The 27,747-nt window shown below is 43.3% G+C and overlaps 2 protein-coding genes and 1 non-coding gene across 5 annotated transcripts in view; 2 read left to right on the top strand and 1 right to left on the bottom strand.

Moving 5' to 3' along the window:
• Nucleotides 1-3,643, top strand: part of SIMC1 (SUMO interacting motifs containing 1) — a 78,265-nt gene extending 74,622 nt beyond the window's left edge. Inside the window, exon 10 of the mRNA XM_072824070.1 lies at nucleotides 1,550-3,643. Within this exon, the coding sequence (XP_072680171.1) occupies nucleotides 1,550-1,812 (263 nt within the window). The 3' untranslated portion in view covers nucleotides 1,813-3,643. The remainder of the gene's footprint in view (nucleotides 1-1,549) is intronic.
• Nucleotides 2,482-19,284, bottom strand: KIAA1191 (KIAA1191 ortholog). Of its 3 annotated transcripts, XM_072824072.1 has the most exons (10): nucleotides 16,560-19,284; nucleotides 15,399-15,506; nucleotides 15,057-15,141; nucleotides 14,203-14,339; nucleotides 12,480-12,658; nucleotides 9,508-9,634; nucleotides 6,394-6,518; nucleotides 4,375-4,481; nucleotides 4,041-4,183; nucleotides 2,482-3,933 (listed from the first exon to the last, which is right to left on the bottom strand). In XM_072824072.1, the coding sequence occupies exons 5-10, from the start codon at nucleotides 12,627-12,629 to the stop codon at nucleotides 3,725-3,727; spliced, it is 861 nt and encodes a 286-aa protein (XP_072680173.1). In that variant the 5' UTR covers nucleotides 12,630-12,658; nucleotides 14,203-14,339; nucleotides 15,057-15,141; nucleotides 15,399-15,506; nucleotides 16,560-19,284; the 3' UTR covers nucleotides 2,482-3,724. The 3 variants fall into 3 exon arrangements, with proteins under 3 accessions (XP_072680173.1, XP_072680172.1, XP_072680174.1); XM_072824071.1 differs by lacking the exon at nucleotides 14,203-14,339; XM_072824073.1 differs by lacking the exons at nucleotides 14,203-14,339; nucleotides 15,057-15,141 and having other exon boundaries at nucleotides 16,560-16,957.
• Nucleotides 19,285-19,768: 484 nt separating this feature from the next.
• On the top strand, nucleotides 19,769-19,874 carry LOC140632790 (U6 spliceosomal RNA). Its single transcript, XR_012030478.1, has one exon. It is a non-coding gene; the product is annotated as a U6 spliceosomal RNA (small nuclear RNA).
• Nucleotides 19,875-27,747: the final 7,873 nt, after the last annotated feature.

The raw sequence follows: 27,747 nt of genomic DNA, 5'->3' as shown, positions 1-27,747 counted from the left end.
CATGTCCAAAATGTAGCCAATAAGAGGCCTCTTCAGGCTGGCTTGTTCTTTTGACATGTACCCCTGTGTGTATGTGTGTGTACGTGCGCAGAAGTGCTTCCCCCCACTATTTTTAAGCACTCCCTTACTTTCTTATAAAAGATGTTCCAGGTTCACCTTGTAATTTCCTTGCCATAGTCCTAGAATCAGCCTCTCCTCCCAAAAAAATTCTGGTTTCTCTTGGTAGGGAATGAGGGAAAGTATTAAGAAATCAAGATCTGGATGCTAAGTATGCTGATTACTACTGGGGTACCAGCTTTTAGACCCTTCTGACGACAGAGCTAGTAAATTACATAATTTGTTTTAGAACAACAATTTGTTCCTGAACAACAATCAGGAACACCTGGGTGGCTCAGAAGTTGAGCTTCTGCCTTTGGCTCAAGTCGTGATCCCAGGTTCCTAAGATCAAGTCCCGCATCAGGTTCCCCACAGGGAGCCTGCTTCTCCCTTTGCCTATGTCTGCTTCTGTGTGTCTCTCATGAATAAGTAAATAAAATCTTAAAAAAAAAAAAGAGTTCATACCAATACCTCAATTTCCACTCCCTCAGAATTCTTCCTCTCTTCCTATTCTGTAACTGAGTCACTCTTCTCCTGCTGCTGCAGAAGGCCATTGTCAAAGGGCAGGCCATTGTCTTCTGAGATGACTGGCACTGCTGTCCACAATTTGTTCCAGCTGATTTTGTGTTTTTATTTGGCGGGTTTTTTTTTTTTTTTTAAGTTGTCCTCAAATCAGAAACATGAAAGACTTTGTCCTAATGTAGGGCATGATCCTGACACCAGGATCAGGCCAGCTGCCAGCTGGCACCCCACTTCTATCCCAGATTGCCTTTCTCCCCAGCTCTCTGTCCAACTGTTGATTATGTGATTCTTCTGATAAGCCCATTCTCAAATGCCAGCGTGTCCATATCTGCCCCCTGCCAGCCCTCCCCACTTCTGTATTTAAAGCTTTCAAGGCCCAATAAAATAGTACCTGCTGTCTGGAAAAAATATATATATATACCCTTATTTTGAACATGAATATATTTATTTGATCTATCATACAACATATACAAAACTGTTTTTTTTAAACAATTACTACAACAGACCAACACTACAGCAAGCTAAGAAACTAATTCAATATTTCTTTGCAATTCTTTTTATACTTAGAATCAATCTCCCTGAAGATACTAAAAAATCACATGAGTGTTTTTCAAATGGTTATATCAACTTGAAGTATAGTTGCATTGTTTAATCTAGGGTCATTATTTAAATCCACAAAGGTGAAAAACTAAGACAATGATAATCTGTACAATTTTAGTATGCAAAACTTGAGGACCAGAAAGCCAAGAACAAAGGACTTTTGAGAAATGGAGTGACCACAGATACTTAAATGGCCTTTGGCTTGTACTCCAGTAGCCACCAGTCAAGTCTTTGCCCAGACCCTGCCTACTAAAATTGGACTTCTACTTAAGTCATAAAGGAAAAAAAAAAAGCAGTTCAGAAGAGTTCAACTGACTTTTTCCTCTTGCAGAGCACTTACGGAGTTCAGTGATTGATCGAAAAGACTTAATCATCAAAAGGATTAAGCCCAAGCCCCAGCAAGGGGATGACATCACAGCGGTGGACGTGGAGAGGCAGATTGAGGCCTTCCGCAGCCGCCTGACCCAGATACTGGGGGAGCCGCTCGCGCCCCAGCTCCAAGACAAAGTGCACTTGCTGAAGCTCCTGCTCTTCTACGCGGCTGACTTGAACCCTGATGCAGAGCCTTCGCCCAAGAACTGGAGCAGCCCCTGAGGCCCTGCTAAGCACTGAACACCAAGAATACCTCTTGAATTCTATCTCCGACTACTTGCAAGTTCTAAAAGTAGCTGAAGTAGTCAAAAATCTTACAGGACCAAACCTATCTTATTTATCTGTAGGTTATAATGACTTTCTAATGCTTTAGTAAATACCTTTTTTTGATATTCTATCCTAGCCTGCTCTCTAATATGGCTTAAATATACAAGGTGTATATATTTTTTAATAAATTATTTATACTTTTTTGGAAACAGGTATTACTATATGCATTATATGTTTAACATTTCCATTCAACATGTGAAACAAGAAGCCCTCTGCTGAACAAATTCTGGACATCAATGTATGTCATTCAAGGTACCAACAACCTGTTTCGGAAGAGAAAGACTCATTTCTCCCTGATGGAACACAAACATCCTATAGTAGAGCTGTTCTATTGCCTATGAATTTGACTTTGTGGCCAGTCTGTTAAGATCTAACGTAATGGGGGTGGGGGATAGAAACAAAGGAATGGAGTGTGTTACAAATAATTTGATGTTAAAAGGATACAATAAAAAGGCAATGGTTTTTCAAAATGCCAAGTTTACCATGCTTAGTTTCTATGACTCTAAGTAGGCAAAATGTAAGAACTCTTAAAAAGACCCCCGCCCAAAAAAAGAGCTATCCACATTTGAGAAAGCAGTTTAAGAAGTTTATTGTCAAAACAAATAAGAGATACAAGCATAACAGAAGACACAAATAAATTAATTATTCTGATCATTTTAGACTCCAGGGCTTTCCAATGAAAGGTCCGCTCGGCTCCCATGTAGACACGATATTATCCAGAACAAAAAAACAGTGGGAATTTGAGCCAGTGTTTAAGACAGTAACTGACCATATACATGGTGAGAGGAGAAATTAAAAAGTGGATTCCTTAGTAACTTATATATTTATAAAAGTATGCAGCTCTTTCCAGGGGACAATGATTTCATATAGAAAAATTTTAAATTCTTCCACCTCCCAGAAAAAAAGGTTTTATGCTTGGCCTGAACAAGAAAATCAAAATAGAAAACAAACAAAAAAATCAAAATGGGGTGACACTAGTTTCACATGAACCTCAAGACTATCATCTAAATGTAGGTACCACCTTTTCTGTACTTTAAAGTTTGACATCCACTTATCTATAGGAAACCAGTACACTGAATTTTCTCCCTTAGGAAGTTTTCAACCAAACTGGAGTTAAATTAATTTTAAAAGTGCAAAAAAGGATATGCAAGACTAGTGTTTGTTCTGTGACACATAAAAGAGAAGCATCCCTCCAACAGCGCCAGCCAAAGAGGTGCTCTGGTAAGAAGTGGCTACAGGATGAAGTGATCTGTAAGGCCTACCAAAACACAAGGACAGCCCTGGTTCAGCACAGGAAGGGGGGGTCCCTGCCAAGTCTGGCTGTTAACTGTACCCAGATCTCAAATAGATCTGAGGTCCCCCAACTGACAAGGCTGGAGCACACAGAAGTGTACAATCAAGAGGACCAAAGTCTCAACTAGTTTGGGAACACCTGTGTTCCATGATTTGTCCATGCACATGTTTACAGTGGTAAAGAAATCAAGAAGCCTCAGTTCTGGAACAACACATTGTTTACCTAGTAAGCAATGATCAAAGTTCTTGTCTAAGGTTAAATGATACAAAAATGGGTATGAGATCCCCCATACATCACTGCTGGGATTATTTAACTTTAAACCACACAAAATGGCTTCTTCTAACAAGGACAAGCTTTGCATTAACATTTCTCAAAAGCCAATCATATCTCTAGCTCCAGCCTCAGTTTAAGAGGTTTTAAAAACAAAAATAACTTTCCTATGTCAAAGCCAAGGTAAAAGGGGAGTTGGGTACAAGATACCCTCTATCCAGAGTCCCTGAAATACAAAGAGCTCTAGAAGCCAGTGGGTGTGAGCACATTTAAGTCACGAGGTTTGAGATTATGGGTCCGTGGTGGTGGTTTCTTCCCTTCCATCACTGGAATGTCCATCTTGGGCGGCTTGAAGGTTGCCGGATCTTCAGCCATTCGGGTGGCCTGGACACGGATCAATTCCATTGGAGAAGGCTTCTGGGCTCCTCTGTAAGTCTGGGTGGCAAAACCTCCTACAGAAGCAAACCAAAAAGCAAATTATTTCAAAATTAGTAGGCAGCCCCCAGTATACATGGTAAAATGCCATCCACATGGGTTTTCTTGAAGGAGTTGGCTTAACCTGAATCAGACTTCTGAAGAGATCTTGGTCCAAAGAGGCTCCATTTATCCGCCAAGTTTCTGTCCTTGTCTCCACTTGCAGAATCCATGGTGCTAGGATTTGGGCCAGGTAAGGCTGTGGAAGAACCAGAAGCAAACCAGCCTCTGGAAGAGAAAGAACAAAGCGTACCCTTATATCCTCTTCCTACACCTCTAGAAGCATCTCATGCCAAGAGACTAGGAACTGTCAACTTCCCCTGCTCCCTGAAACCACAGGCTTAAATTCCAATTTTGTATGCAGCCCTCGCTTTCCTAGAAGCACACTGCAGTTCGAGAGGCTCACAGGAAGGGCTTACCTGGACTTCTGCTTAGGGGAGGAGTGGGGGCTGCTGCTTGGGGTAGACTGGGCTGAAGCTGGCTGCTTCTCTTCTCTTGTTATCTCTCCACTCTGTAGCTTTAGTTTCTGTTCAGATGGATTAAGAAGAGAAACTTTTCAAAAATGAGAGCTAATATCAAACAGCTAGTTAGGGTGTAAAAACTTGGTTCCCACTTTAACTTCAGGCAAAAGGATAACCATTAGTAGGTAGAATAATTTTGGATTACAGAACAGATATTCCTTTGATTTTGCCATATTAGACAAAATTCTATCTTTAAGAAAATCTATTCCTTCTACCACATATCTCAAACAGCTCTGTACTAAATATCACATTAGTTTTTACTTTCGGAAACGTCTGTTCCACACTTGCCCAGCCAGCCAATAAGTGGAAGAACCAGAACTCAAGCTGTTGGCCTTCCTGGCCTTTCAGGTAGGGCCTCCAATTCTCAAGCTGCTTCTCCTGCCAGATACAAGCCCAGCCTTTCGTGGTGTCTCAAGGCTAAGACTCAGGCATTGCTATTCCTCTCCAGCTAAATGCTTTCTCTGTTGAGCCTGTCCCCTTTCCGCCCTTTTCCTCCCATAGCCAGTCACTCTGGGTTCCCTGGGCACTGTAAATACACCTCTAACATACAAACTAGCTGTCTAGGAGAGGAGAGACAAATCTCCTTCTCAGTTCTTCTAGATCAAGGCCCTTCCACTGTCTGTGTGCTCCATGTCTAGTAAGCCCAAGCTACATTTCAAACAAATGTGCATGTTCTCAAATACTCAACATATCAATTTATGTAAGCTGGGATTTCAGCCATCCTCATGTTCTACTTATGTGGCTGAGATGCAGAAAATGGCCCAAAGTCAACTCTACCATTATACAGAGTGAACTGCTCACTTGCAGAATTCAACTCACACCCATCCTGGAAGTTATCAAAGACAGTGCCTCTCTCCAGAAGTATATGTCTTGTCTGAGAGCTTAAACTGGCCACCAACCCCAACCCAATCCCCGACAGCAGTGTTTTTTTTAAACTTAGGATGCAAAGAATCATCTGGGATGCTCATTGTAAAAGCAAACAGTCCACAATGGCTTATATCATTGCCCACAGGCCACCAGATCTGTATTATGATACATCCTTCTATATACTATATAGCACCCGGCCTGCCCTCCAAGGATTAACATAAAGATTAAGTAAACCAAGTGTCTCGTAGGTCAAAGGGCACTATTAAGTACCAACTGCCATTCCTACAGAAAATCCCTTGAAACTATGTCATTCATACAACTGTTGAGTCATCATTAACCTTATCAAAAATTGGGGATCCCTGGGTGGCTCAGTGGTTAAGCGCCTGCCTTCCGCCCAGGGCATGATCCTGGAGTCCCAGGATTGAGTCCCCCATCAGGCTCCCGCATCAGCATGGAGCCTGCTTCTCCCTCTGCCTATGTCTCTGCCTCTCTCTGAGTCTCTCATGAATAAATAAATAAAATCTTTTAAAAAGCTTTATCAAAAATTATTCTTCACTCATCCCAATTTTGGAAATGGAAAGGCAGAAACATGTCAATTCTACATTTGATTTTAATATTATAAAAATTAAACATAGAACATGATATTCCTTCCCCACTAAAGTATTACTTCTGTTAAGACTGCCCGATTCTCCTCTCTCCCTCAAAGATGGTCACTCTGGTACACAAAGTACCCACTTCATTGTTTGTAACGTGCTCACAAACATCACATGTGTAAGCTCAGGGTCTCAGCCGCTCCTCCTAACCATAAGGACATAAGGCAGATACCCCCAACTTTGTAGATGGATACGCAGAAACCACCAGGCTAAGAGCTCTGGAGCTTTCAAGAAAGTGCCACCATGGTGGGACTAAACCAGTTCTGAACTGCTCACCTAAATCTTTCCATTGCTCTCCACAATCCTCACCTAAATGAGCCAGTAACTTCTAAGCCACAGCATGTCTTAAGTTATGAATGAGGAGGGCTTTTTTAAAGTTCCTAAGAAACAAGCTTACGTGGAGCGCTTCTGCCACTCGAAGGTACTTGGTCTCCTCGGTGGTAAGGCCCTTGTGTGGTGTGTAGCCAGCATCTCTCAGCCCTGCCTGCTGCTCAAAACGCTGAATGCTCTCCTGGGTCTGTTCTGGGAACAGAGGAGATGATAGTCATGCCCATTCCCCTCTCCTACCACAAACAGGGAGTCAACACAGACATTCATGGTTCTCTACAGAAGCAAAAGACCACACTGACTATCTGAGGAAGAGGGGTCCCCCAGACAAGCATCACAGCAATAATGCTGAACCCTGTACAAAAGTTCTCTAACTAGGAAGCTTCCCTCACACCAAGCTCAGAACAGGTTACTCCTAAAGCAACAAATATCCTCCAGGGAAACACTCCTTCCCTTCCTTTTGTTTGTACCCTGACATTTTCTTTGTATTTAGAAATACAACATGGAGGGGATCCCTGGGTGGCTCAAGAGTTTAGCGCCTGTCTTTGGCCCAGGGTGGGATCCCACTCGATCCCACATCGGGCTCCTGGCATGGAGCCTGTCTCTCCCTCTGCCTGTCTCTGCCTCTCTATCTATGTCTATCATAAATAAATAAAATATAAAAAAAATAAAAAATTAAAATTAAAATTAAAGTGCCTTTTTTTTTTTTAATTTTTATTTATTTATGATAGTCACAGAGAGAGAGAGAGAGAGGCAGAGACACAGGCAGAGGGAGAAGCAGGCTCCATGCACCGGGAGCCCGACGTGGGATTCGATCCCGGGTCTCCAGGATCGCGCCCTGGGCCAAAGGCAGGCGCCAAACCGCTGCGCCACCCAGGGATCCCGAAAATTAAAATTAAAAAAAAAAAAAAAAAAGAAATACAACATGGAGAAGGCAGCTGACATTCAGAAACAGTGCAAGTTCTCCACGTGTAAAGCTTCCTCAGCCCGACTCACCACACTCATTCTCCACAAAGACTTCTGCCAGAGAGAAACGGGTCACATCTAGGCTGGATGGCACCGAGATACCAATTAGATCCAAACCACAAAGCACATGCAGTGAACTAGACAAGGTCTACCAATCCCACGTTTCTCGTGTATAAGATCTGCCATAACCGCACCTAGCATGAAAGACAGGCCTAACTCAAGGTTAGGGCAGTATGACCGGACATCAGTAAGTCAGTCATGCTGTGGACTGACTGACAGCTATATGTTTGCTTAATCTGCACCCACACTACATAATGCACCCCTTCATGCAGGAATGCGGCAGCTGTGGACCAAAAGCCTGGACACCAGATGTCCGTCATGACTTAGTCATCCCCTTCTGAGGAACTATTTCATTGTCATTAGAAACAGAAGCAAAAAAAAAAAAAAAAAAAAAAAAGAGAGAGAGAGAAAGAAAAAAAAAGAAACAGAAGCAAAGAAAAAAACATGTAGGGACGTCTGGGTGGCTCAGCAGTTGAGCGTCTCCCTTTGGCTCAGGGCGTGATCCTGGGATCCAGGATCGAGTCCCCACATCAGGCTCCCTGCATGGAGCCTGCTTCTCCCTCTGCCTGGGTCTCTGCCTCTCTCTTTCTTGGTGTGTTTCTCATGCATAAATAAATAAATCTCAAAAAAAAAAAAAAAAAAAAGCACGTAAAGATGTTTTCCAGTATTACTAGGTAGCCACCTGAAAATTTAAAAAGCAGGAAAGAATTTAATGAATTATAGTACACAAATACCTGGATTTTAAATGCAGTGATTGGTTCTTTAAGACTAGAGCAACCTCCAAGTTCATGGTAGTATTAGTTGAGAAAAACAGAATGGCATGTCTACTACACCTGTGATTATATAAAGATATGCATCAAAGTGGAAGTGACCAGACAAGTACCTGAGTGACAGTAGCACACTGGGCTATTACAGCATTCTGTACTGCTGATGAACAATATTTTCAATGAAGAAGTTAATACTGTGCTATGACTGTGAACAATGACTAAGCTCTCTAACACTGCCACGATACATTCCCAAGCTAGCAGCTGCTGAGTCAAACAATGCCTTTATGTATGAATAAAAAGAGTCCAAGTAAGAGTTTGGACTTGGGGTTTTTAGGTGAATTCTCCAGGAATTGCCCAAGACAAGCTGATGCCCTCCCGGAGCCAATAAACAAGAGCTCCCGACTTCAAAACTGAGCCAACCAAGGAAAACCTCTATGTGCTCTGCAGAGCTACCGCTGACAAGCAGAACTGTGCCTCTAATAGATGTTAACTTCCCACAGCATCTAGAAGGGCCCTCCAGAACCAACAAGTTTAGTTAACTTGTTACAAGGTTTTAAAAGTTAAAAAAATAAAAAAAGCAAGCTCTCATTTCTGGTTTCATTAAAGCCACATACCACACACTCTTAAGGCTCAAAATGGGGCAGCCTGGGTGGCTCAGCAGTTTAGCACCACCTTCAGCCCAGGGCGTGATCCTGGAGACCCGGGATCAAGTCCCACGTCAGGCCCCCTGCATGGAGCCTGCTTCTCCCTCTGCTTGTGTCTCTGCCTCTCTCTCTCTCTCTCTCTCTCTGTGTCTCTCATGAATAAATAAGTAAATAAAATCTTTAAAAAAAAAAAAAAAAAAGGCTAAAAATGCTTGAGGCACCAAACTTGCCTCAGGTCCAAGAGAAGAAACAACTTTGAGCATTACAATTTAAAAAAAAAAAGTAGTAGTAGTGCAGGGCAGGTGTGAGATGCCTTGGTGTATGTGTCACCTTCTCCAGGAGAGCCTGAGACAGTCACAGCAGCAGCTCCCAGCCACCAAGCACTGGGGCCACCTAAACCTCCCCTCAGCCTGCCAGCCAGATTTCTCATTTCATGGAGACGGAAACTGTCTTGAGAGTTAAGTCACCTGTTCAATGCCACACTGATGATGTGAGAAAATAAGATTGTATCAACAAAGCAACAGGAGTGTACCTAAATCAACTGAGATACTTAATATTTGGCAAATCTTCCAAGTAAGTGGATCTTCAACACCAGTGCATCATCAACCAAGCTGACAAGTGCCAGGACAGTCAGAACATGGCCTGCTAAGGCACAGGAGTTTGCAGAATCCCCCACAGCTAGCTTACAGGAAGCCCAAACTTTTCCCACCCTTACTTCATTCTATTCTGAGGAGGAAAAGTGCTTACTTGTGATCAGAGAATTCATGATGACATGGGTAGCTTTAGCCTTCACCACAGGGGCCTTGTCCACACTGTCAGTGGCCGATGACATGGTCATGGCAGGGGAGGAGACACTGGTCTCTCCTTCCTCCGCCTGTTCAAGAGAGGTAAGGAGGCGCTTGAGCAGGGCAGAGGAGTCACATGCCAAAATTTACTCTTTGGGGGAAGAAGTTGCTAAAATATCTTTCCTTTGATACGTAACGATCCGAAGGAGGGGGCTGGTTGTCTCTGCCCAGTGACATAGCTATTATCCATAGTGACAATATACAAAGACGTTATATGCCAATATGAATTTGTACAAGTGGGAAAGCAAGAATTTGAAGCTGTGAGGTCTACTACCTGCCCAGCCTCTGTCTGTCCACTATCCTATGCTACTGTGTCCTTAAGAAAGTAGAAGAAACTCTTATTACTAAGCCCGACCAGGTATCAGGCACTATGCTGGCTTTTGCTTAATCACTGCATTTGCTAAGTAGTTCTCAAACTTTGCTGAGCATCAGAATCCCATAGGAGGACTTGTTAAACAGATTGTTGGGCCCACCCCAGAGCTGATGAAGGGTAGGGGTGGAGTGTGCTCAAGAATTCATGTTTCTAATAAATTCCCAGATGATGCTAATGCTGCTAGTACCCAAGACCATACTTTGATGCCTGCTGCTCTAAAAGTTCAAGTAATAGTCTTTCAAGTCAAACCAAAAAAAAAAAAAAATCTAAGTAGCTCCTCATCTTTCACATGAGAGAGCTGAGACATAGCGCCTTCTGTAATCTAAACACCAGAAACTATGCTTCGGTGGAGCGGGGAGAAGAAAACTGTGTTTATTCTGTTCTCTGCTTCTCCAAAGAAACTGAGGAGAAAGATGGTCCAACAGAAGGAGAGCAGAAGAAAGTACTGAAAGGCTGCATCCTTGTTACAAAATAAGATCTGCATCTTTTAGCTATAACCCGACTCAAGAGGGGCCTCTGCTTCCTTACTTGGAGCGCAGTTGACGGTCCGGACACAGACAGTCGGGACACATGAGAGAATGCGTGTAAGGAGTCAAGCCAAGCCTTCCTATGAGACAGCAGTTGTTCCAAGCTGTCAACCATTCCAGCTGGGGCTTGCCAGAAAACGAAGCCCACCCCTTGCCCAGTGGAGTAAGCAGCAGCCTTTAGGATGAAAAGGGTGTGCCCCTTCAAAGTACTACCAGAAGCCATGCTGGGGGCACCTGGTGGCTGAGTCATTTAAGCATCCGACTCTTAGTTCAGGCTCAGGTCATATGATTCAAGGACATGTGATCAAAGCCCAAGTTGGGCCATCAGCAAGGAGTCTGTTTGAAAGACGCTCTTCCTCTGCCCCTCCCCTCATTTGTGCACATTCCCAAAGGCTCTATTTATTTAAAGAAATAAATAAAATCTTAAAAAAAAAAAAAAAAAAAAAAAAGAAGCCATGCTTGTTTTCTGCCCTTGTCCCTGGAGTCAGCTGCTCCGGCCTCACAGTCAGGCTGCTGAGCCCTTTTCCCCTAGCACTGCTTGTACTTTCTACACTAAATATTTTCTCTTTAACAAATGACTAGGTCAGATTTCCATAGATAACTGACCCAAGGAATCCCCCCAGAGCTGTAGGGGATGCTTTCATAGAAAGAAGCTCCCTATTTTGAGAGCTTTGTGGGGAAGGCCAAGGGGGTTCACTAGAAAGGAAGGATTAAATATAGCTCTACCAAGTGAAAGTTAATCAAGGAGTCAGGAGTCACACTACTGACACCCAATGTGTCAAGCCTTTTAATCCTCTTTTGTTATCCCCACTTAACACCTCCATGATCTAAAGTATTTTCATCTCTCGGGTGGGAGATACTGTAACTGAGGCGTGAAGCTGTGTCCTCAAAGTCATTGCTAGTACACAGACCCTTAAGGGATTCACATCTAAGTCAGCTTAAGCAGCTGCTTACTGTGCACTTTCTGCCATGCCCTGAGCTGTCACCAGTTCAAAGTTCAGTGAAACTAGCTGCAGGTTAAATGGCCTCACCAGAACTTGGCAGGCCTAGCTGATTTGGGCAACAAACAGTGCCAACTTTCTTGCATTCTTGGTGACTGGAGTCAGAAGTGAGAGAGACACAGGCCCTGCAGTCAGGACACATGTCTGCTACAAGCATGTGAGAACCAAACTGCACAAAAGGGCTGAAGAGCAGATCAAGGTGCAATGAGGAACAGGTGTGTGTGGGGCGGGGGGAGGGGCGGCTTAGGAAGGAGGCATCTTTTATGGAGGATGGCAATGGAAGAGCCATCTGAGGCAGGAGGAACAGCATGAGGAAAAGCACAGCATGTGTTCACAAAAGAGCCAATTTTTCCCTTAATCATTCAATGAACATTTTTTTGGAACCTACTTTATGCCAGGTCCTCTGCTAGATACTGCAGATGAGGGTACAAAATTAGACATGGCCCCTGACCTCAAAAAGCTAATGGGAGGTGATAAAATAATGTAGGGATTATGACAGGGGTCCGTGGTACAGGGGAGAGCTCAAAGGGAGAGGTGTTGGGACAGGAGGAAAATCCTCACAGAAGAGATGTCTGAGCTAAGACTTAAAGGATACCATTTATCAGGCAGTGGGAATGGAAACAGGGGAGGGAGAACAGGATGGGGACTGTAAACATCTCAGGCAATGAGCAGTGTGACACAAAGACTTGGAAGCATAAGATACCCACTGAAGAAATCTTAAATAATTTGCATGGTTGGATCACGGGACAGGGGGGATGACACAGAAGAGTCTCAGGTAGGAAAAGACATGGCCATTCTAGTTTGAATTCACAAGAATAAAAAGGCCCACCAACTCCAGCTGAGGCACTAAAAACATACAGGGATTGGTAATTGCCCAATTCTATGGGTGTCAGGAGCCATGGAAGGCTTCTGGAGCAGAGGAAGAAAAACGAAGAGGTTGGGCTTGCCAGAAGCAGTCAGTGGAATCAGATACCTTGGCAAGGTGCTGATACTTGCGTTCTGGAATCACTGGCTTCCAGGGGATGCTGCCCATGTCCGATGGAGGAGGAGTCATGGGTGTAGGGTCCTCGAGGGCATCATCATAGCTGAAGGCCCGGCGGTACATCCCAATAGGCAGGGACATCTTGCCTAGAGGCCCACTAGGCTCAAGAGCTAAGAAGAGAGATACCTGTCAGGATGGGTTTGGCAATTGAACATGCTAGTATCTCTAAATTCAATTCTAGGCAGGAAAGCTCTGAAACACTCTTCTGTGACAGAGCAATAGGTTGTTCTGGATAGCTAATCCATTCAAGGAAAGGTAACAGGACTAAAGTCCTTTCTTTATTGCCTGACACTTTGAATTCTCCGCTTTCCACATTCAGAAGCCCTAATCCACTTTTATGGAGTAGAAAAAGCAAAGTTCAACTTAAATTTACCTGAGCAAGGTCATACAACTTCAAAGTACAGTTTGGAATCAAAATCCTAACCTCTGATTTCAAAGCTTACATTCTTTATGCCACAGAAGCCACCGCACAGCAATGCCAAGGCTCTCGATTCATGCAGGACTGAAGATAGGAAGTTCTTGCTCCCAGTTTATAGATAAGGAAAACTAAGGCCTAGTGGTAGAGTGATTTGCCAAAGCTCATACACAAAGTAGCCAGCTGGGGCTCAACTGCAGATCTTCTGACATCCCTTCCTGCTCTACCAAAGAAAACCAGAGTGGTGTTACAAGAAATATTTAATAAAACAATTTGCTATCCAGTGTCACCTCTAGTTTCAAGTACTCTGTATGACTTAGACAGCAGAGCCAATTTCCATCACAGAAACTGTGAGGGACAATCACTCTCATAAGACACTGCCAGCTGATGCTGCCATTTCTGTTCACTGGAACTGACTGGCAGGATGTCCCACAGTGACGCAGGCACCCTATTTCAAGGGCACTCTCAGTTCTGCCAGACCAGAGAGCAAAGTTCATTTTGTTTGTCTGCCTAATCCTTTCACAGCAGAACCAATGTCCAGATCCTGCCTTCAACATGACATTTTCCTTCTTAAAATTATACCATCACTCTCTAAGACATAAACTTCAATGGCATTAAGTCCCAATCAGGCAAAAACACTTCATTTAAACAGCAAAGGAGAACAAGCAGTTGTCATTTTTATTACTATTAATAATAATTACTAACAAATCCATATAAATAAAGAATTAGTGGTTGCCAGGGACTGGGATGGAACAAATGAGGAGTCATTGCTAATAGGTACAAGTTTTTCTTTTCAGGGTGATGCAATATTCTGGAATTAGATGGTGGTGATGGTCGTACAACCATGTGAATATACTAAACACCACGACACTGTTCACTTTAAATAGGAATTTTATGGTATGTGTATTCTCCTAATTAAAACAAACACATAAGCAAATAATGATTACCAAATACCCTTCCTTGCTGGGCAACTACATCCCTCATCTTACCTAATCCTCATTAAGCAGATATTCTTCCCATTTTCCAGGTCAGGAAACTTAGGTATAGGTCTTAAGTGACACCCAGTTAGCAAGGTGGAGACTGCAGAACAGATCTAAGCCAGTGCTCACACTCTCCATGCAACACTCCGTGCTCCCCATGCTACAAAGCTTTACCCTTATGAGTGCAACCCTATGGCCCAGATGGTTACAGGGAGTTTATGGTAATCACAACAACAATCAAAGACAAACTAAAACGCACACTGATGATGTAAGAGACATCCAGAGATGGATCCACATCAGGAGACATGGGGGAAACTCCTCTATTAATCCACTTAATTTGGGAGCAATTTCAAAACATCTTAAAGACTCCTCCCAGCAGCCATCCCAACAGCCTTCCTAAAAATAATAATAAAGTCAGCTAAAATTTAGTAGGAAATATACTCCTACAGATAGAGACCAAAAAATTGAGCAGCAAATATATATTCATCACTAATTTTTAACTCACATTTTCACATGTTATATTTAATCTTCACAGCGACCTTGAGAGAGGCACTATCTCTTTACTGAGAATCAAAATTTGAGTGATTCAGATTTGATTAAAACTCACTGGCCCTTCCCACTAAAGAGATAAATGATTTTAGTAACCCAGAAAGTATTGCCCTACACAGGCCCAGGACTCATTAAACATTGCTGTGAGCATTCTCCTAACTGCCCAGGTTTAATATGCCTTTAAATCAGGCTGGTGTCGTTTTTGCCCAGACCTCCATTCTGCCCACTCCCTATCATCTCCAAAAAGGGGAATAAGTATCATCGTTTTGGTGCATATTACAAGAACTACACAACTTATTCTGAATTCTTATTTGGTATCTACAGGAAAGTGACAAATTTGGCACACCCTTAGGTATGAAATGACTGTTCTCTTTCAAGTTAGGGTCTGGGTTCATATGCTGGCTGGGTGGCTAATAATATTTAAATTTAAATGATACCAAGTTTAAATACTTGCCTGGTGACAGAAAGTAACTATTAGTATATGGTTGAGAAAAAAAAGTGGTTTCTATCTAGCTTAAAACATTAAGGGCAGAACAAGACTTTATCAAAAAGAATTAAGTTTACCAGGCACTTCTGGTTGTCTCGAAGCCATTGAAAGACTGGGATCCAGATGTTTTCTATATAGAATTCGGAGCTGAGTCCCTGCCACCTAATAAAAATAACAAAGGGCATGTTCTTACAGTGAACACCAAAGAATAGCTCTAAAGCTGTTCTTCTGACAGGCACACAGAGTTTTATAGCTTGTTTACAAGGTTGGAGCACACATAAAAGAGCCAATAGGTGACAAACACGACAAAGGAGATTTAAAAAAAAATTTTTTAAGGATAAAGGCAAAAGTCTCATCCATGGATGATCTTAACACATGTGGTATGACAGACACTATACGTAGTGAAAAGGTCACCTTACCAGAGTGAAATGATGATTATGCTGACAGACAGGTATTAATGAGGAACATTGTCCAGCGGCTGCAAATTAGCAAAGCTGCTTGAGGAGAGTCCATCCATTTCAGAGGTTCTAAGAATAACAAACAACCAGCATTGGTACAGCCTTCAGAGTCTGCCAAACACCTTCCCCTACGTTCATGTATTCCTCACAACAACCTTGCAAGAGTGATTACACACATCATTTTAAGTAAATTAGGACTTACTTAACCAACAGCAAGGGGCTATTTACCATAATAGGTACACTCATTCTCTGTTGCTAACACTAATATTCATAAAGGTTTTATACAACGCTTATCTTGTGTTTTAACCCTTGCAGCAAGTCTGCAAAGCAGGCATTATTTATCCCCTACAATTTTAAAAGAACGAAACTAAAAACCCGGAGATGTGTATATGTGATTTGCCTAAGGTCACAGATAAGTGGCCCATCTGCAAGGCAGGTAGTTTCACCTCCATTTTCAGGGGAATTAAAACAAAGCCCTGAAAAAGCCCAGTTACTCTGAACTTGCTACGCTGCCCCTCTACCTAAGTTCAGAGGACGAGTTTGTTCTTCATTAAAGACCATCAAAGAAACCAAAGTTCAGCCATTCTCCGGGCCCAGGAAGCTTTCCGACCCACATTCATCCCCTTCCACTTCCCTTAACGCGTTCCACTCCCCCGCAAAGCTCACGCAACTCCTTCACGGGATACAGAACAAAGCCACCAGGATCTGAAAGGCCAGGTCTGAGCCAACCCCCCTCCCAACCCGTGGGACTAAGGAAAAGGAGATTAAGGCCGGGGCCTGGGGCAAGCCAAAGGTTCTCCGAGGGCAGGCAAGGCGGAGGCGTGGGGGTGAGAGCGAGGAGTGCGGGTCCCGGGCTAGGCCGGTCTGAGGAAGCCGAGGCGGGTGCGGGGGACGCCGCGGGGCCATCAGAGAGAAGTCCCACTGGGAGACCCTCACAGAAGACGGGGCAGGAGAGGAAAGGGGCGGTCGGACCGAGCTCTGCGCCTGTGTAGGGGTGAAGGGAGAGGGACCGAGAGGCCCTGAGTCAGCGCCTCGGTGGAGGTGGAGGAGCCGGAGGTGCGCCCCTTCGGATGCGAGGAGGACGCGTCCCCAAACAGGGCCAGGCCCGGGCCCTCTAGTTACCTGTTCTTCCGCTGCCGCGGGGCTGCCTACAGCCGAAGCTGCGGCACTAAAGAGGCTCTGAGGTCCCACGTCTCACGAGACGCTGTGGCGCAGTCGGAACCCAAGCCATGGTGTGAGCGGCGCTGTGCCCGGGGCGACGCCGAAGGCCTCGAGCACTGACCGGGGAACTCGGGCTGCCGAGCCGGCCGGCGGCCTTTCCGTAAAGCCTTCCGAGGTCTCGTCGCATCACGCGAGATTTGGCCCGAGAGGCGTTTAGGACTTGCTGGGACCTGTAGTCCGTGGTGGGAAAGGCCCCACGACCTCCCGGGCAGCGTGAGTCGGAGGAACCACAGTTCTGTCCGCAGAACCAGCCATCTCCCTGAGGAAAAGCCACCCTTTACCACAGCCCTGTGCATTGGTCTGTGACAGGCTGAGGAGTCCGATGGAGATAGCATTGAAAAGTGACGTCCGCAAAGCCATTGGGCGGAGGCGAAGTTGGGACCCAGAGAGATGGGAAATCACTTGACTAATAGGTGAAGGGAACCGGCACCCTCTTCCAGAAACAGCTACGTCGGGCAGGGTTCTTAGGAACGGCACAACCGAGGAGCCCCTACTCTCTGCACGGTAAGGTGGTCCTAATATTTCCATTTTACACCAAGGAACGTGACACTTGGAGAGGTGCCAGGTCAAATGTCATACCCTGAAGGAAAACTTCTTTCTTTTCCTTTTCCTTTTTTTTTTTTTTTTAATAAATATCATGAAGCAACAAAGTTGAGGAAATAAAAGAAGATGAAAAAAAAATCTACTCCCATTTATACCCAAAGTCCGAAGCTTGCCATCAAGGCTCATCTCGAGGGCTCTGAGGACTGAAGTGGATCTTTGAGGGCAGGGCAAGGTTCTGCATTTGCCCTTTGCCAGGCCTACTGGCCGGAGAGGCTCCGCTCCTACAACTTTAAACTTTGAGTGCTGTTACCATGGTGCTTAAGTGAGCCACCAATTCAAGCCTTTTGTGGATTCTATAGTTAGCTTATGAATGAATAGCACAATTACATTGCAGTGTGATTTGTGTGTGTGTTAAAAGTGTTACTTTGGCAGCATCTGGGTGACTCAGTCCGTTAAGCAGCCGAGTCTGAATTTGGGATCAAGTCATGATCTCGGGGTTGTGTGATGGAGCCTCCTATCTGCTCCACAGTGAGGGCAGAGTCTGCTTGTCCCTCTCCCTCTGTTCCACCCCCATCACTTGCTCGCTTGCTCACTTGCTCTCAAATAAATAAACAAAATCTTTTAAAAAAATGAATCTGTTAATTTGGAACCTTTAAAACATTGCTATATAATTTTTTACATTCTGCAGAAGCAAAGCTGACACCTTACCCTCCTCCATCAAGAGGATAGACTTCATGGCACAGTTCAGTAAAGGGGGGAGAAACAGGACTTAGTGCTATTACATAAATAATAAGCATCAGCTTGTTTTTTATCACCAAATAAAACTAAAGTATTTCCTAAGTAAAACAACTTTATCCCTGACTTTAACAATACAAATTTCTGAACCTATGCATTATGTTGATCATCATCATATAAGAAAATGGCTGTTTCCCACCAAAAAAAAAAAAAAAACAGATTAAACTTTTAACCTTCACAATCTTATAGGGTTTTCCCCCCTTAAGTGTGTGTTGTATTTTTTATTGAGGAGCAGATTATTTTAAAGCCTGGTGTCCCTTAGAAGCCTTCTTTGCAAGTACACTTTTTGAAAGGGTTTGGTTGCACAGGTGAGGATTCAGTCAAAACTGAATCCACAAGGCCCAAGAAGGGTATGTTTTGAGCTGTTTGAGCTCAGGCCATCTTTTGCAGCTCTTGGGATGGATTTCTTACAGCAATAAAGGTTCCCCTTTATCCCCTTTTGTGCTTTCTTCTGACGCTGGTTTTGGTTCATAGGCAAGCCTGCTTCCATTTCTATGCACAGCCACATTTTTCCTCAGGGGTGGCAGCATCATTGGGAAGTTGGTCCTTGAGGTCTGACTGTATGGTTAAGTGTCTGGGGGCAGACAACAGTCAAGGGTCCCTGTATGTAACTGACCAGGGAATCCCGTTGCCTTCTTACATATGTTTAAACATACACTTAGTATGAAACTAATTTTCTAAATCCTTTTGCCTCTGAATTGCCTTTTTGCCCTTCCTTGGACATCTCATACTTTAACAAATTTAGAGCCTCAAAAATTAGAATTGATCAGGATCTCTCGTACATCCACCCTGGATGCCCCAAAGCATCCTACATTCCTACTTCATGAGGGTGGAGGCAGGCAGCAGGACAGAGTTCTGCCTACCTGCCTTCCTCTGGACATCTGCGCTCTCTGGCCAGTCCAAACCCGCTCCATAGACTTGCCAACATTCTCAGCAACCCGTCAGCAGACAAGAACTTGTTTACTGACAAGGAAGCAAGTGGGGCATTTTAGCACTTCTGGGGTTTCTAGACTCAGAGCTCTATCTGGAAGCCTGCCCCATATATCATCACGGATGAGGTATTTCCATTGCCCACTCAGCTGCAGAGAAAACTAACACTCTCAAGGGGACCTTGGCAAAGATATCTCAGCCAGGAAATGGCAGAGTTGAAATTCAAGCCCAGGGCTGAATGCCCTGCTGATAGTTTGGCCGCTGGCTGTCCTTGGCCTCAGCTACCCCACTTTTAATACCCCTGGGGCAAGAGGGTTGATGGCACGTTCCCACAGAGGAAAACAAAACAAAACAAAACAAGAAGTAACATCTCCCTCTAGTGGTGAGGGGGAAAGATTTCACTGAAGAGATTAATTATTATTTTTTTTTTAATTTTTATTTATTTATGATAGTCACAGAGAGAGAGAGAGAGAGAGAGGCAGAGACACAGGCAGAGGGAGAAGCAGGCTCCATGCACCGGGAGCCCGATGTGGGATTCGATCCCGGGTCTCCAAGATCGCGCCCTGGGCCAAAGGCAGGCGCCAAACCGCTGCGCCACCCAGGGATCCCTGAAGAGATTAATTAAAAGATCAGTTGGGCCAACTGTCAGGCTGTCCTTAGAGACCAACTTATCCAGCCTGATATTATACAGGTGGCGCAGCTAAGGTACATCGAAGAGAAGGAACCAGGCCAATGTCACACCATTAGTCGGGGCAGTTAATTAAATAGAAAATGTGTTCTTGTGTTTTACTTAATGTCAGGCATGATGCTCAGAGCTTGGGGACACCAAGCTGGGTGAGGATGTGCTCACTTTAGCAGCACATATACTAAAATTGGAATGATACAGAGAAGATTAGTGTGGCCCCTGAGTGAGAGATACCTGGGAAGGAGGACACAGTCCCTGACTGTTATGGGCTGAATTGTGTCCTCCCAAAAGTCCCAAAACCCAGTGACTCAGAACAGAACAGTATTTGGAGATGAAGTCTTTAAAGGATAATTAAATTAAAATAAGACTGGTGTCCTTATAAGTAGAGGAAGAACCCCCAGGGTTGCACACACATAGAGGAAAGGCCATGTAAGGACCCAGTGAGAAGGCAATTAACTGTAAGTCTAAGAGGGAGGGCTCAAAAGAAACCACACCTGCCACCATCTTCATCTTAGACTTCCAGCCTCCAGAACTGTGAAAAAATAAATTTCCGTTGTTTACACCACCCAGTCTATGGCGGTTTTTATGGCAACACTAGCAAACTAACATGAGGAAACAGACAATGAATAAATGGTTATGAATAACTACAAATCAAATGTCATGAAGCAATAGCACCAGGTGCTGTGTAATAGAAGGGCTGACTCTGGAAGATCAGGGGAGGTTGCCCAGAGACATACAAGTTGTAGAGGCAGATAAATAGGTAGACGGTGCTCCAAGTAAGGCAACAGGGTAAGGGCAATAACTCAAAGGTAGGAGAAAGCCTGTGTCTTAAGAACTGAGGGCAGCCCGGGTGGCTCAGGGTTTAGCGCTGCCTTGGGCCCAGGGCACGATCCTGGAGTCCCACGTTGAGCTCCCTGCATGGAGCCTGCTTCTCCCTCTGCCTCTCTCTATATATCTCTCTCATGAATAAATAAATAAATCTTTAAAAAAAAAAAAAAAGAACTGAGAGAAAGTACAGCTGGGGGGTGGGGGAGTCCGCACCCCCAATACAGTTGGGCTTCATAGGCCAAGGTACAGAATGTGGTCTTTTCCCTGAAAGCTAAGAGAGGAAGTGGCCATCTCAAAGTAGATGTAGTGTAAACAACTCTAATGTCAGCCTTTGGTGAGGAGGAAAGGGACAGTTAGAAAGGTTAGTTGCAATGTGCCCTGGTGTGATTTTTGTTAGGCTAGAATCACTTACCTGGATGGCAGAAATTAGCGCATTTAAATGCAGTTGGGAAAGAATCAAGCAGAGAGGGAGGTGTGGAAGATGTGAGTGAGGGGTTTAGAGCCCTGGGAATCAGGAAGGGGCCCGAGGGATTTGGTAAACTACTTAGGGCCTATGAGCTTTTCAGGGACTTACAAAGAAAATCTCTGAGTGCTTAAAAGTAAAATCATTGCCTCCAAAATTTTTTTTAAACCATGAAAAATCAATGTTAATGTTTAATTAAGTGCCTAAACAAGAGATTATTATGTCAATTTTCTTTTATGACAGTGTTTAGTGTTCATAAAAATGGCATTTACATTTGAAAACAATTTGGGGGGCAGCCCTGGTGGCTCAGCGGTTTAGTGCCGCCTTCAGCCCAGGGCCTGATCCTGGAGCCTGCATGGAGCCTGCTTCAGCCCAGGGCCTGATCCTGGAGCCTGCATGGAGCCTGCTTCTCCCTCTGCCTGCGTCTCTGCTTCTCTCTCTCTGTCTCTCATGAAAAAATAAATAAATAAAATATTTTTTTTTAAATGTAGACTACTCTCTCCTAGCCAGCAAATGCCAATGCATAATTTGCTTAATTTATTTCCTGAGCCTTCGGTAAGCCCCCTATGCTTGAATTAATGCCTCTCCTCATATGTGCTCTTTTTCTCGTATCATTGCATTATCACAGTGTCTTGTATTGGAACTGCCTTTTGATTTGCTTATACTCTTTAGCAACATTTATTCAGACCCTGTGATGTACTGGGCAGTATGATTAGCACTCTACATGCGTTATCTCATTTTACTTTTACTATATCTCAATTAGATAGGTTCTTTGATAACATCTGGCTTACGTATGAGGAAATTGGGACTTGGAGAAGTTGCTCAAGCCAGACAGCTAATAAGTGGTGGAGGTAGGCTTTGAACCTGGGCAGTCAACCAGATACTTCTAATATCCTATCTAGGAGCATGTTCTTGTTAGGAACCTTCTGACATATTTGATACTAAAATGCCATGATGTCTGCAACTAATTCTCAAAGATTTTGTGTGTATCTGTGCATTTATGTGTGTATCTGAATATACACAGAGAAAGAGATAAATAGATAAACCAATAAGGCAAAACGTTCACAGTTTGTGAATCTAGATGAAGGATTTACAAGCATTCACTAAGCTATACTTTAAACTTTTGTCTATAGGTTTGAAATTTTTTGAAAGAAAAAAATTGGGAAAAATCCAAATGTAAAGTGCTTTAGTCAGAATTCACTAGGTTAAATGGAGAGAAACTCAACTCCACCAGTTTAGCTCACACAATCCTTCTTGAATACCTGAAACCAGAGGCTCAAATTTTCTCAACCTTCAGGTTATCTTTATTCTACGTTTATAGGGAACATGAATGCTGATAGCGCTCCAGCTTTATTTCCACCAAGAAAAGTATGGCTATTTCTCTTTTTTATAATATTTTATTTATTTATTTAGTTAGTTAGTTAGCTAGTTAGCTAGTTAGTTAGTTATTGGATATATATATATATAGAGAGAGAGAGAGAGAGAGAACAAGCAGAGGAGTGGCAGAGGGAGAGGAAGAAGCAGGCAGCCTGCTGAGTAGGGAACCTGATGCAGGATTCAACCTCAATACCCTGGGAACGTGACCTGAACCCCCCGGATCATGACCTGAGCCAAAAGCAGACACTTAACCAACTGAGCCACCTGGGTGTCCCAGAGTATGGCTATTTCTCTAATCCAATTTGAAAGTCTCAAACACTTGCCCTGGCTTAGGTCAGTGCTTCCTCCCACTGCAATCAATCATCTGTGGTCAGGAGCATGTTACATTAGAAAATGTTGGGATCCCTGGGTGGCGCAGCGGTTTAGCGCCTACCTTTGGCCCAGGGCGCGATCCTGGAGACCTGGGATCGAATCCCACGTCGGGCTCCCAGTGCATGGAGCCTGCTTCTCTCTCTGCCTGTGTCTCTGCCTCTCTCTGTCTCTCTCTATCTCTCTGTGTGACTATCATAAATAAATAAAATTGAAAGAAAGAAAGAAAGAAAGAAAGAAAGAAAGAAAGAAAGAAAGAAAGAAAGAAAGAAAGAAAGAAAGAAAGAAGAAAGAAAGAAAGAAAATGCTTTGGGGGACCTGGATGGCTCAGTCCGTTAATCATCTGCCTTTGGCTCAGGTCAGGATCCTGGAATCCTGGGATCAAGCCCCACATTAGGCTCCTTGCTAAGCAGGGAGCCTGCTCTTCCCCCTCCCTTTGCTGCTTGCCCAGCTTGTGCGTTCTCTCTCTCTCAAATAAATAAATAAAAATCTGAAAAAAAGAAAAGAAAATGTTAGCTTCCCTAGGAATCTTGTGATTGGGATAGAAGAAACATTCCCACAGGAAAAGGGGGAGGTGACAGAAAGCACATAGTAGGTGCAATCAGTAACTGCTCAACCAGGATTGATGAATACTGAAAGGAGGGGAATTATGCTAGGTGCTGGAGGTACAGCAATGACACAGTCCCTGCCCTCAGGGACCTTCTAACAGAGAAGACAGGCAAACTGATACTCATCCAAATTACTAATTGAACAAATGGAGAAAGGATATGAACAATCACAGAAGAATAAAACTGAATGGTGAATATATAAAACACATACAAAGTTGCTCATTCCCACTCCAAATAGGAAAAATAACAATAAACAAAGAGATATAAGTTCATTTCTGTCAGATTTACAAAAGTTTTAAATTTGATAATACTATATGTTGGCAAGGTTATGGGGAAATGGAAACTGAATATGTTTTCATATTATGGATTATAAATTAGGATAACCATTTTGGAGAGCAAATTGGCAATATTGACTTTGAGGATGCACAAAAAGAACAATTCAGCAATTCTATTCCCCAGGATACTTTAGACAAGTTCTCACAAACGTGCTTAAGGAGATGCCTCTAACACACATCACTGTGAGCGCAAAAATCACATCACTGTGATAGCAAAAATGGGATCAACCCAACCATTTCAACAACAGAAGGAAAAAAAAATAAATTGTGATATATTCACACAAAGGAATACTACACAACATTTGTAATGAATGAACTAGATCTCTATGTATCAACATGGTTGATCTCAAAAACATCATGTTGGATTAAAAAACATAACAATAGTACATTACCTGTAGAGGCCACTTTTTTTTTTAAGATTTTATTTCTTTATTTTGAGGGAGAGAGCACAGGTGCACATGTGCTTGGGTGAGCTGGGTGAGGGGCAGACAGAGAGGGAGAGAATCCCAAGCGGACTCCACAGTGAGCAAGGAGTCCCACATGGGGCCAATCCCATGACCCTGAGATCATGACCTGAACCAAAATCAAGAGTCAGATGCTCAATTGACTAAGCCACCAGGCATCCCCATAGAGGACACTTTTAGGCAACAGGCTTGAGCAATGGGAACTTGAAAAGGCAAGAGGGCCAAAGTAACCACAGAGCTGATGCAAACAGGCTAATCAAGCAACCCACCTTGACATAGCCATAGGACCTAGCTGACCAATTACAACCAGGCACAGTTCCAAAGATTACCAAAAAAGGGAAAATTCCATACAGTCCCTTACTTTCTCACTCTACCCTATAACAATAGCCCCTTACAACCACCTCATAGCAGACAGTCTCTCCTTTGCTGTCCTGCCTGCTGCTCCCTTGCAGTGTATCAATAAACTTTTATCTCTTTTGTCCTGCCTCGGGTGTATCCTTTCACTGCCCATGCCAGTCCCCATCTGATCAGGAGGTGCCACACTACCATTTATGTAAATTATTAAACAAAAAAAAGTTTTGATATGTATGTAATGAAAGTATAAAAACATAAGTGGGAATGATACACATCAACTTGAGGATAATGGTTATCTCTGGAGATAGGAATAGCACCTTAGTTATACTTCAAAATTTTTTTTAATAAAAAAGAACATGGCAAAAATGCTAATTCTTCAAGTTTTGGTCAATACTTGGATATCTGAACAGGTTTATTTTACATATTTAATAATTTTTAAATTTAAAAGCATTAAGAGCCGATTAATTAAAATGATGTAGAACTCAAGAGCTTGTCTATATCTGTGAAAATGAGATATCCTAAAATCCAACTGAGAACACATGTGAGGGACTTCGAAGCCAATCCCTTGAGCTTCCCTTCTTGTTTGGAAGAAAAGTTTGATTGAATGAGTGTACCTAGATTCCAGGATCTGTACAGGGAGATCCAAAATATTGAAAGCATAGTTTTCAAGACACACAGATCTGGTTCAAATCATAGCTGCCTCATTTATTCACTATATGATCTTAGAGAAACCACTTCCTCTCTCAAGTTTATTTTCTCTTTTGTGAGATGGAGATAAGCTGACCAGATGGCAGACAACACAAACCAGCCACAGATTGAGAGATATCTGAGAGTCAGAGGGAAGCTGGCAGATGGGAGAGGCCAGCCCTATGGCCATCAGAAATGGGCTGGCTTGAATACAGACAGTGGCAACCCAGAGCAGAAGAAGACAGAGCTCCAAGAAGGGAATCAGGCCCTGTCGGTTTTCAGACAAATGTACCCTTTCTTTTTCCCCACCTTGCCCTGGGCAGACCTTGTCCACTCCTATCACCATTATTATCATAAGCTGAGAAGGTGCTGGCTGAGTGGGGGGAGTCAGTAACAAATTACAGTGCAGTGAAGTGGCCTGCACCTCAGCAGCCTCTCTTCTACCACTCCTCTTCCCTCTCCCTGTACCCTAAGTGCTAAGTTATAGCAACTGGGAGGCAGGGAGCAGGTGATGGCAACTTCTAGTAAGAATCTTACCTGGGTCCAGGGAGGTACAAAAAGGTTCTCCAGAGATACAGTTGTCTGCTCAGAACAGTACCAACTTGAGGTGTAGACTGTGTAGACACCAGAGAGTCTCCTTCCTAACTTACCAGGAATAGTTCAAGCTACACTTGGGCTATGCCACCTCCCCCAGGCACTAGCCCTGGGCCCAAGGAAAGAGGAGCTCACAGGAGCAGATAAGAGATGCCTGAGAGGCACACACCCAACAAGAGAAAAGACAACATACAAGACTACCTTATCCAGGCACACCAGAGTTAATGACTTGGCAGGACAACAAATGAAAATAAGCATTTTGAATATTATTCTAAAAAAGAAAAGAGGATTTTGGAAATATGAAGGGAGAAATAAGAAATCATAAAGAACCAACTACAGAACCAGATATGAAAAATGTCGACAAGGGATGCCTGGGTGGTTCAGCGATTGAGCGTCTGCCTTTGGCTCAGGGCATGATCCTGTAATCCTGGGATCCAGCTCCACACCGGGCTCCCTGCATGGAGCCTGCTTCTCCTTCTGCCTGTGTCTCTGCCTTTCTCTCTGTGTCTCTCATGAATAAATAAATAAAATCTTTTTTTAAAAAAAGAAAAATGTAAAAAAAAAAGAAAAGAAAAGAAAAATGTAGATGAAATAAAGCCTTCAAAGACTGTGGTGAATAGCAGAGTAGATATAGCCAAGGACCAAATATGCAAGTATGAAGATTAGGTTTAGAAAATTTCCTAAAAGGTATGACAAAGGTATAAATAACTGAAAAGTAGAAGGTTAAGCCAGTGTAGTCTGAGCTGGCTACTTCTGGATAGTATGGTGCATGATATAACCAGTGGACCCCTTGGTCTGGAAGCTACTCCTGCACCTCTCATTGTAAAGTGGGTCCCCTCATTGGATGCTATCTTGTTTGCAGCTGCATCCTGTAGATCCAGCTTGATCCAAGTCATTATCCTTGGACTAATTATTCAAGCCAAGTGTCATATAAACATGGCAGGTTTCCAGTTAATTTAGTCATTAGGAAAACAATTCCCAGGAGATGAAGACAAACAAATGTTTGCATAGCAGTACACTTTACACCAGAACAAAGGCTGATATATAGTAGATGATCATTAAATGTCAGTTCCCTGCTGCCCTTCTTGCTCCATCATCAGAGACACATAGTATTTATCCTAGTAGAGATGGGAAACCACTGAGGAATTTTAAGCTGAAAAATGACATTGCCAGCTTTTCTTTTGTAAAGACTGCTGTGTAGCAATATGGAAGTTGTACTGTATAAGTTTGCAGTGGTTATCTTTAGAATTTAATCTTTAATTGAAGAATATCCAGATGGGGTTATGATTGAAGAGGAATTAACATCATCCAGAGATGGATATATTGACTGATGGGACTTTGTCTTCTCTTTTCTCAGAAGGTAAAGAGTGACTCTTTTTACGATGGTTATTGCATCATGGTGGAAGCACAAAGTTAAAAGAGGATATAAAAGTAAAACTGGATGCAGAGTCCAGGGTCTCAGTTGTGCCAGTCATTAGTTTACTCATGGCTCCATCCCTCACCCTTCACATGCTCTGCTCTGTATGGGGGCCAACCCCTGACAATTCCATTTCCAAAGTTTCCTCCCCAAATGGTCCAGTTAGTTTCAGTCAATGGCAGCCAATGCCAGGTAAGAGACTGAAAAGGTTTGGATAGAGAGGCGGGTGAAGATCAAGAAAAGAAAGTGTCAAGCAAGCCAAGAGAGGAGCATGTACAATTGATTCAATTCTCCAAATATTTCTTAGGTGTGAACTCTGGGCCTCAGTCTTACACTGAGCACATCAGACCCTAAGATGGCAAAGGCCTGGTCAACATCCTCAAGTAGAATGACAGAAAGATAGTTTCAGGCAGACACTGTGACCACACAGGATGACTGAACTCCAGCTGAGAGACAAGAGGATGATCACCCACTGTGTGTCAGGAGGCAGGAAAGGTAAGACAAGGCCTAATTGGACCTTGAGAAGCCTTTAGTTCTCAAGGGATTAAGTGCTCTCTTTTGAAATGACATAAAACTTACGTGAATGCCAAGACCAAATTCCATAAAAAATTTTTTTTTCTTTTTTTTTTTAATTTTCTGA

The sequence above is a fragment of the Canis lupus genome, chromosome 4 (genome assembly GCF_048164855.1).
Source record: "Canis lupus baileyi chromosome 4, mCanLup2.hap1, whole genome shotgun sequence".
Lineage (NCBI taxonomy): Eukaryota > Metazoa > Chordata > Mammalia > Carnivora > Canidae > Canis > Canis lupus.
Note: the sequence above shows the minus strand (reverse complement) of the source record. Positions and strands in the feature narration are given on the sequence as shown.